Source organism: Alosa alosa, chromosome 18 (assembly GCF_017589495.1).
Source record: "Alosa alosa isolate M-15738 ecotype Scorff River chromosome 18, AALO_Geno_1.1, whole genome shotgun sequence".
NCBI lineage: Eukaryota > Metazoa > Chordata > Actinopteri > Clupeiformes > Clupeidae > Alosa > Alosa alosa.
Window position 1 is genome coordinate 14708968 of NC_063206.1, and position 10545 is coordinate 14719512.

Genomic DNA, 10545 nt, shown 5'->3' on the forward strand with positions numbered 1-10545 from the left:
GTATACACACACACCATCTAGTGGTGGTTTCAGGTTCAACATGGGAAAATGTGGTTGCACTGAATTATAGAAGAGAGGTAAGCACCTGCAATGTGACAGTTTGCAGGGCAATGTAATGATATTTTTACACATGAACTTACAATTTGGAGTCTAATTTATCATTTAAAAAGTACAATTATAAGCCCTACATATGACAAGATTTGTTCATTTGCATCATTTGAACAAACATCTTACAAACATCGCAACATCTTAAATGCCTTTAAGTTACATAATCATTTGATAGGCTATCTTTATCTTCACAATTCATATCTCAATAATATTTCACTAGGATGTAATGGAATATTGATGTAAGTCACATCTGATTATTATAGCTGTTTATCATTGAAATAATTGGACCTATCTGGACTATCAGTTAGCTTCTTAACCTTAGCTTATGTTTCATTAATAAGATTTAATTGTAAATAACATACCAGTTAATATAGACCTATAGCCTACGACTAGTCTTTCAAGCTTGTAGGCTGGTGGTGGAGGGCTCCATTAAGATTTTTACAGCCAATAATGTGTGAATGGAAATATTAGCTTGATGGACCATGGCCATTTAGGCCTACTTAGCCTACCCTTATAAAACGGATACAGATATGGGACAAAAAAAAAACAGTTTTTCTCATGTAGCCTACAATACAATGCAGTAGCCTATTTCTATGTCCAAAATATTGCATTTCTCCAGTAGCCTCACCTGAAGTGTTAATATGTAGAGCAATGTTCAAATGATTGTACATATTAACTACAAATAATCCATTAAAACAGCATTTTTGACACTTGAAGTGGGCTATGCAGTTTATGTTTTGTAAGGGCATATAGGCCTAACGAAAGGTATAACCTCCACGTTCTCACAAAGCTTGAAGCACACACACAAATCCTATTTATTTAGGTCTAAAACATTTAAATAGCTTTACCTTGGTTAGCCCTTCACGACCTTGCTGTGCCCTTCCTACATGTTTACTCAGGAGTGGTGAAGGCTTATTCAACACCCGTCAAAACTTTCAGCACATATTTCAATGTTTCAGTGGCTCTGATTCAGCGACGTGCTACAATATTCCATATCGATAGAGGGCGATAAAGAACTACAAAATACTCTTCCTAACATCGAGTTGTTCACAGAGGTAACATGGCGGCTCCTATGAGCAACGTGGACGAGATAAGGAACAGAGTAATTTTGGGTGAATTTGGCGTGAAGAATGTAAGTCAACAACATCGAATTGAATATTTTATGTATTACATTTTTAGTAGCTGTTAGTTTCCATGTAGAGCAGTTAAGGCCGGATGACATATAAGTCGACACCTGTGTTTTGCTTCGGTCGCATCACATATAGAGTAAACATGGCTAGTAGTAGCATGCTTTAGGCTACTAAACTCTTCATGTAAAACTTGTAGTGTACAGGGGTACTTTTCATATATTTCCTGTGTTTCCCCGTTGAAGTTTAAACGTGTTTGATCTTTCCAGGTTCATACAACAGACTATCCTGGTAACTACCCTGGGTATGATGACACATGGAATTTTCAGAAATTCAAAAAGGTAGGTTAATGAAATGAGAAGTGTTTTGTGAGGACATACCTTTTACCTGTCGCAAGCTATTACAGCTGCTATTTTTTCTTAGAATTTTAGGATCGACATAGTACAAATGGATGAAAATACTATGGAGTTTGATATGGTCGGCATAGATGCTTCCATTGCCAATGCCTTCCGACGGATCTTGCTTGCAGAGGTATTTACCCATACAAAACAAATAAAACCACGTTTCATTCATTTACATTTTGTGTATTCGGGATACATTTACACTAGCATTAAAGGAGATGGACTTGCCTGTTTACTCTAGATCCCAACAATGGCTGTTGAAAAAGTGTTCATCTACAACAACACATCCATCATTCAGGACGAGATCCTTGCTCACAGACTTGGATTAATCCCCATCAAGGCTGATCCACGTCTCTTTGAATACAGAAATGCAGGTGGGGATTGGCTTGATATTACTATTTTTTGCCAGCCTGGACAGTATACAGAATGTGAACGAGTTATAAAAATGACTTTTTTTTTTCCCCCAGGTGATGAAGAAGGCACAGAGATTGACACAATTCAACTCCAGCTTAAGGTTAAGTGCACAATGAATCCTAGAGCTCCAAAGGATTCTGCTGATCCTCGTGAACTTTACCTTAATCACATGGGTGAGTCTTAGTTATTCACTGGTAAATCATCAGCACCTTAATCATGCATTCATATACAAAGGATGATTGATTTTGGTATACAAGTGAAGATGCCTCTGAGTGAAAACCGATAGCTTAATAATGGCACATAGTTCTCAGCTACTTCTTCTCTATATGCAGACAGGTACTCCTCAAGTTTTTATTGAGCTGATGAGCACTACTCTGGTAGAATGATGAGTGCATATGTCTCTTCCCAAACAATATGATTACATAAAATGTTATAGAGGAGAGATGTAACACACACCAAGATGTGCTGGCTACCGGTGTGTACCGGTATATCTAAAGTAAAAGAAGGAAGGTGCCGCACACTCTGAGTAAATGAAAAACGTTTAAGAGGCGATAACGTTTCGGCCTGCGCATGCGATCTGATGAAGGCCTTGTAGGCCAAAACGTTATCGCCTATTAAACGTTTTTTCATTTACTCTGAGTGTGCGGCACCTTCCTTCTCTTACTTTACATAAAATGTTATGACTATAACAGTGGTCAGTCTCACTCAAAAACATAACATTAGAGATGGGCCTACATGTCTGTCTCAGGCCTGCATGAGCAGTGCTTAATAGTCTCAGGCCTGCATGAGCAGTGCTTAATAGCTTTACTGTCACCTGAGAAGCATTTTGGTCTAGGTTTAGGCATTATGAATGAAGTGGACTGGAATCATGGCCTGTGTGCCATCTGAAACAGAGTGACTGCCACTTAAACTGCGACTTAATGATGGCTCACACTACACAAGTGCAGCAAGATGCACGTGTTTATAATGTAAGTTCTGTACTTCAGCAGGACGAGGTGTAAGTATAAGAACCCTGAAATGGTTGGATTTCGTATGGATTTAGGCTTGTATTCTGTTATTGCCTTGAGAACACTTTAGGGCGATATTTGCAATTTTTGCGGTGATGTTAGCCAGTGTTTTGTTTCCAAAGTACCTCTCTCTGCAGTGTTACGCCATGTTTCCATAGATAACCCATCACTCTTGTGCCTAACTGTTCTGTTCTGTACCCATGACCTAGCTGATCTGTAACCTATGCTGTGTTCACCTCAAGTCTACTCCAAAGACATGAAATGGGTGCCTATCGGGAACCAAGCCGATGTGTTTGCGGAGGCCAGTATTGGTCCAGTGTATGGGGACATCCTCCTTGCACAGCTGCGACCAGGGCAAGAGCTGGACATAGTTATGCACTGTGTGAAGGGCATCGGTGAGTTTCATATTCATCCATACCCTACAACATTCATGCACAAACTATATACATATGAATAAAAGTATCTTACCAATGCAGTTTTTAAAAGTAAATATAGTATTTCAGTATACATAATATCAAATAAAACAGATGTTATCTTAAAACTGTATGCTCTTCATGGAATATGTCTATGTATTTGTGAAGAATTTAATGTATTTAACTTAGGTTGTTACTTTCAGTTATATTTTGTCCAACAATAATGACTATTGAGGATGCTTTCGAGCTTTATCTGTAGAAGCTAAATGTGTATGTTATAGACCCTTTCAAGAGAGTTCCATTATCAGCATCATAGTTGGCCCCACAAGACTTCCTTTTTAACATTCCATATGTTATCTTAATGCAGAGGAAGTAGATTGGGACCCAAATAGAATGTTCAAGCATTGTTTTTGTTTTTATTGTTGAAAGGGTCTATACAACTAAGATCCACTGTCTGTACAGTCGTATTGTGGAGTCAGTGCCAACCCATATATGTGTATTGACTCCACAGGTAAGGACCATGCCAAGTTTTCCCCAGTGGCCACGGCCAGCTACCGTCTCCTTCCGGAGATCACGTTACTGCAGCCAATCGAGGGGGAGAAAGCTGAGAGGCTGAAGCGCTGTTTCACGCCAGGAGTCATCGAAGTGGAGAACAAAGATGGTAGGAAAGGCTTTCCTACTGAAGTAGAGGGTGGGGAGGGTTTTGCTTTGGGTTTTTGTCAAACTCTTCCTAATATCGTTAACACTGAAATGGGTATATTCATAGAGAGGAGACAACCGTTGTTCACTAAAGGGTTGATTTGTTTGTCAAGTCAAGTTTATTTATACAGTATAGCGCATTTCATACACAGAGGTCATTCAATGTGCTTTACATAAACAAAACCAAATAATAATAACAAATAAAAGCATAGAAGGGCAATATAGTCAAAGAATAGTTCAAAAGGTAAAGATCATAATAAAAAGAAAACATAAAACACAAGGTAAAATCATTTAAAAATAGAGAATGATTAAAAAGACAAAATAAAAGACACAAGGTAGAATAATTTTTAAGACAGATTCAGAAATTATAACTCAGTGCAGTTAGCAGAAAGCATCTGAGAACAGTTTGGTCTTAAGTCTAGATTTAAAACTGGTTAAAGGTTTAAAGGTTTGTTTTATGGCAGTGTTGGCAATGTTGTATGGGTGAGCTCCCCATTAGGACATACACCAAAAATCTATAATAACCAATGATCAGAACATGTTCTTCCATGTCAACAAAGCCCAAGTTCACCTGTCAGTCAGCTAACCAGGGTCCTGTTTCCCAAAAGCATAGTTGCTAACTATGATAGTAGTGTCACTGCCAAATGTGAGTCCGTAGATTTGGGTTACCAATGCACTTAAGCTTCATATTGTCACATCAAGTTTTTCATTTTGGAAAAATGATAGTATATTTGTTAGCTCTTACTAAAATGTGACTGAAATACGATCGAATATCAACACCGTATTTCTGTATCTTTAACATATCTGTAACGTGTGACTCAAGTACTGTCAACTCAGCAACTATGCAGCTATGCTTTTGGGAAACGCACCCCTGAGTGGTGCTGTTATGTGCTAAGTGCTGTTATGCAAGGTTCTGCAGGGAGTTATATGTTTAGTATGTCCTTTTGATTGTCCCTCTTCACTAACCCTTTTTAAGCCACCTCCATTATTTCCTTTCTCAGGAAAACAAGTTGCTAAGGTGGCCAACAGTCGCCAAGACACATGCAGCAGGGAAGTTTTGCGACATGATGATCTGAAGAATTTGGTGAAGTTAGGAAGAGTGCGAGACCATTTCATATGTAAGTTTATATTTTTTATTTAGTTTTTTATTTGGGTTTTTGTAAAATGATATATAGATCGATCGATAGATAGATGCAGTCATATAAAAGTTTGTTTCCTTCAAAACTAATTAAAAAAAAAAAAAAATTGCATGTGCTTAGACTTAACACATTTATTAGATATAGATTATGGTAAGATTAAATGGGGCTACTGGTAAGCATTGCAAATAAAACTGACAGTGTAGGAATGGTCAGAATTAAGTGGGAAGGGTAATATTTCTCCAGTGGTGTTCCTATAAGATTTTATTCCATTGTAAATCCAGCGGAACGAGAAATAAAAGTAATGAACCTGAACGTTTATCCGGTCAGCACCTTTCGTGCCGGTGTACATTTTAATTTACAAATAAATCAACAAGTACACCTTAGAAGGTGTTTTGCACATTGTTGATTTTAAAGGTTTGTTGTAAAACCCTATAGCTGGCTCCATTTTGCACTATTGTAACCATTTCTCATAGATGTGTCCCTTGCTGTTCTAGTTACATAGACATGTGTATATATTCTGATACTATGATACTGTTCTGAGGTTAAGTCTAATTGTGCCAAACTTCTAATTTAAAGTAATATGACTATATACCACAATAGATACTGTTAAAATGTGATATCACGGTCAAGCTATGTGGATTTTACTGGGTTTTTGAATAAATCTGTTTTTCTTGTTTTCTTTTTTAATTAACTCTTCCTGTTTGCGTTTGTTCCCATGTGCAGTCTCAGTAGAGTCCACGGGGATCCTGCCTCCTGACGTGCTGGTTTCTGAATCCATGAACGTCCTCCTGGCCAAGTGCCAGAGGTTCATTAACGAGCTGGACTCCACAGACATGGAGTAGAAGAAGCACTTGGGACCAAAGAGACATTAACCTTGAAGGGTGGAGGAGGAGGAGGAGGAGGAGGAGAAGGAGGATGACGCCGGCGACGCCGCCGCCATAGTTGTCTGTGCTGATTTGGCCATAGCTGTTGGATGTCCAGCTACTGTAGGTCTCGGTTACAAGGCAAAAAAAAAAAATCCCATTGCTCACATTGAAGCTGGATCTATCTGACTGAGTTTCATTCACACAATAGCCACTGCTACATGGCAGCAGCCAAAGTCAAGCTTTGTGTTGGCAATCCACTCTGTGATTTGTATTGCTCTCACTGTCAGTCATGGTCTCACATTAACTTTGCATAAGCCGCAGGGGAAGCACCTTCTATATAGCAAAGTGTAATTCTGTATGGCTTTAGTTTCAATTAATTTATGTAAAACTGCCCTGGGAATTATGGCACTGGTATTAAAAATAGTTACAAATATGTGCAACGAAAGTAACAAAACATTGCAGTTTAGTTCATGAAATGCAGCTTAAGCGAATGTGGTGCACTGATGTCTAACGTTGTTAGGGACCACTCCAAGTTCTGTGTTAGGCCCTGGCAGGATGTGTTCACTCGACTCAGAGGAAGGCAGTCTGACCTCTTCTGTTCAGAAGGTGCTTGTGTCTGTAACCACCCAGGCATGATATGTGAGTAATGATGGCTCCATGTAAAAAATAAAGGAAAACATTTGTACGTATTCATGAACCATCTTTGGCAAACACTATTCACTCTGTCTGAAACCCTGTCAAGCGGTCTAAAACCACCATCTCTCCAAATACTATGAATAATGCAACACACGGGCAATAAGTAGGCTCGTCTTAATCAGAATTTGACTTTGGGTAATACAATATTGCGGACAGCGAGGCTGCGCTTCATCCTCTCCTGGTGGATTGATTGATTGCTCATGTCTGCCTGTTGCACTGAGCGCTACTTAAGTTAATTACTCACCGGGTGCATGTTTCGCGCCGCTCCTCTTACACCACTTTAATTACTGCTATATTGTCTGGCCTCCCCAATTCACCTTAATAATGCAGATGGCAGGCGGGAGAGATTTCATTTCGCTGCCATTTCACTTGTGGTTGGCATTAGAGAAACTCAACACATGGGAGGAAGTCTGGTTTTGAAACAGGAGCCGCACTGCACAAACTGCAATTGTTTTGGTCTTCTGTCAGATACAAAATGGTGTTCTGGTGTTGACTGTTTAGTGTAAATGGGTTACCCTGTGTTTCCTAAAGCTGATGATACACAAGGCAACGTTTTGAGCAACATTGCTGGGCAGTGTTCCTAAGTATTGTTGTTCTGGCACGTTCTCGTCAATATTGGGCCACAATCGTTTTTCTGGAGAGCTCATGATCCAATCAGAACACATGGAAACAGTTATGTGGTTGTGCAGCAACATTGTCCAAAAAATTGCCCCATGGATCATCACCCTTAAGGAAAATCTATTTGACCTAATTAAAGAAAATGTCAGTCACTTTAAGACCACTTTGTCCTAATCTGAGGTAGGGACATTGTGTGTGATATGCAACATTTGTGTTACAAACACTGTTATAGACTAGACCTCAGGGAGTTTGAGCTATGGTGATGTGACATGTCAGCCAAAGTGCTGTTCTGTTATTGTGATTTCCAAGTACACATCTGGCAGTAGTGCTGTCACTGCCGGTAATGACTGCCTATCCAGGTGGGCCTCCAGGTGGGGCCAGTGTGGAGCACACCAGGGCTGGGCTTACTATATGAAGTACCCCACACAACAGCATGGGATCACAGCAAACTGACCATACCAGGATGACCCCCCGCCTGCTTGTGAATGTGAATATTTTTTGGAGAAAGTGATGTGTGTTTGTGTGTGTGTATGTGTGTGAGAGAGAGAGAGAGACATAAAGAGAGAGAGAGAGTGTGTGTGAGGGAGAGAGAAAGAAAGAAAGAAGAGTCTTGGTGGGAGTACATGTGTCTATGTGAGCGAGACTAATTGGGTTTGCATGTACTTGCCTGGTACAAACACAATAAATATTGGGGTGTGTGTGTGTGTCGTACAGGAGATCATTGAAAGTGGGCCAGAGTATCTTTGGAGACTGATGGCCAGCCGTGGGAGGGAGGTGCTGGAGCAGGAAGGCAAGGCTGTGTGTGTGTGTGTGTGTGTGTGTGTGTGTGTATATGTGTGTGGTGAGGCACATTAAAGTGGGTCACCTTCCAGTAGTGCTGCACTCATCATTAGGACAGTCGCTGCCACTCTGGGGGCCCTGGTTGGCAGGCGCTGAGGCCGCCGGGCACACAGACATCCGCAGAATCCTCCTGACTTCTCTCCTCTTCTCTCCTCCACCCCTGCTTTCCCTCGCTCTCCTGCCTGGCTCATTACTGCGCTGGGCTTTTGGCAGGAAACGGACCCTACCCCTCAAACCTATAAAAAGCAAGAAAGGGAGGGGAGGGTGAGGGGGGACCTCATATCCTTTCTGGCCGTAGTTTTTGTTTATAGGGCTTACTTTCCTTCTCAAAGCCACTTGTGGAGAGAGAAAGAATGAGTGAGTGAGAGAAAGGCAGAGAGAGGGGGGGGGGTGATTTGTTCAGCATTCTTTTCTCTGTCACCTGCTTTTCTTGCAAACATGTATTTCCTGTGTGTGCTGATCTTGTTGTAGATTTGGAGAGGTCCCCCTCACCTTTGTTTCCATCTCTAAACGGACGCGATCCTTATCGGCAGCCCTTGAGCAACTGAAGAATCACTGGCTGCCTTTACTTGGACGGCAAAAATGCCATTTAAGTGAATCCAAATGCGCCCTCCTTTTTCTTGAACACAGATGGCAGCACCAAGCCCCCGCAGACCTCAGAGTGTGCATTCCTCTACTATGAGTTTCTCACAAGACCTCTGATTCACTGCCTGTATTGGCCACCCAATGACTCCTGGTCACTTTTTGAATCAGCAGTCAAACTGGACAGTGTAGATCTCCAACACAGCTCTCAGGCCCTCACTCCAGTTCTGGTGGGCACACTTCAGAAGCCCTGGGGCTTGTTCCGACCTGTGTGCATAGTGCCTCTCCCAGATTTTCAACATGAAATTTGCATGGGTGGAAGAATTCGGTTTGAAACAAACAAAATATTTTTGGTGTGTCTTCAGACCCCTGAGCTCCACTGAATCCAAGGAGTGCGTGGGCCCTAGGCAACTCCAAATTCATATTTATGGAAATTTGATTATTACAAAGAGGTCACAGTCTTGAAACCACTTCATCTCACTCCCGCCTGAATTTCTTTATCTCGAAAAATCACACTTCTATGAGCATGGAAATGTTTCTGTTGGTATTGCATATTCGTGTGAATTACCCGTCTCATAACCTTGAGTGAAAGCCTATTTTATAAGAAACTTGTTTTTAAGCTTTCACTGTTCTGTCTATTACTTATTTGGCCATTGAGTCACACAGGGACTGTTTCGATTTACACAGCCTCCCTGACAGGAAACAGCCCTGATTCTCTGATCTTCCACAGCTGCAAATTATTGTCACCATCAATAAACCTGACTGCCAAACCGCAACAGAGTCTGTCAGTGAGATTGGACATTGTTCCTTTATTATGCATTCACCTCTGTCTCTTTGATGGAATTGCATAATGGCTCGGGGAGACAGTAACTGGAGGTGATCAGAGAATGTATGAGACAGTGTTGAGTAGGAGTGCAATGTCTCTGACGGCTGTAGGTGCTCATGGTGGGATGTGATCTGATGATGGTGCAGTATTAGTCATATTCCATTTAGCTTGGCGTTCCATTCCTTCCCAGAAGCCTCCTGGGCCTCAATTATCTTGCCGCCGCTGTCACCCTTTTCGGAATCAATTCATATTACCGATTCATCCCATTGATGCGCGCGGCCCAAGATCCTCCTCCTCCCATCGACTAAGCAGTTAACGGGCAGTTTTCCACCCATTTGTCTTATCTGAGACACGTCTCAGCCCTCTCCACCAGCCGACGGAGCTGACCAGCCGACACGCGTCTCTAACCGCCGCCTCCCTCCTGATGGTGGTGCTCAGCTTCCTCCCCCTCCCCTCCCCTCCCCAGCCCACCCCAGCATGTTCACAGGTGACTGGGCTCTGGGAGTGAGGAGGAGGTGGAGGGAGTTGCCTGGGTCTGGTGGAGTTAATTGAATCGGAGGCGCCGGTCTGCCTGCCAGGCTACCTTGCCTTGTCTGCCTGCTTGCATTTGCTTGCCCACTCTCTCACTCTCTCTCTCTTTCTCTGTCCCTCTCTCTGTCTCTCTCTCTGTCTCTCTCTCTCTCTTTTGCCTTGCTGCCTGGAGCTGTGTGCGTTTCCAGGGAGTCGAGCAGAGAGAATAATGCCGTGCCTTGTGTGTATATATGTGTGTGTGTCTGAGTGAGTGAGTGAGTGAGAGTGTGTACGTGTGC

At 41.9% G+C, this 10545-nt stretch overlaps 1 protein-coding gene across 1 annotated transcript; it reads left to right on the top strand.

Annotated features, from left to right (window-relative positions):
- Positions 1–1129: 1129 nt before the first annotated feature.
- Positions 1130–6863, top strand: polr1c (RNA polymerase I and III subunit C). The gene is made up of 9 exons (XM_048269406.1): positions 1130–1240; positions 1505–1576; positions 1659–1766; positions 1878–2010; positions 2104–2223; positions 3300–3452; positions 3982–4131; positions 5171–5287; positions 6032–6863. The coding sequence occupies exons 1-9, from the start codon at positions 1169–1171 to the stop codon at positions 6148–6150; spliced, it is 1044 nt and encodes a 347-aa protein (XP_048125363.1). The 5' UTR covers positions 1130–1168; the 3' UTR covers positions 6151–6863.
- Positions 6864–10545: the final 3682 nt, after the last annotated feature.

Coding starts and splice junctions, on each gene's coding strand:
- polr1c (XM_048269406.1), top strand. CDS start 1,169: ATGGCGGCTCCTATGAGCAACGTGGACGAGATAAGGAACAGAGTAATT. Junction 1,241..1,504: donor GTGAATTTGGCGTGAAGAAT/GTAAGTCAACAA, acceptor TGATCTTTCCAG/GTTCATACAACAGACTATCC. Junction 4,132..5,170: donor CGAAGTGGAGAACAAAGATG/GTAGGAAAGGCT, acceptor TTCCTTTCTCAG/GAAAACAAGTTGCTAAGGTG.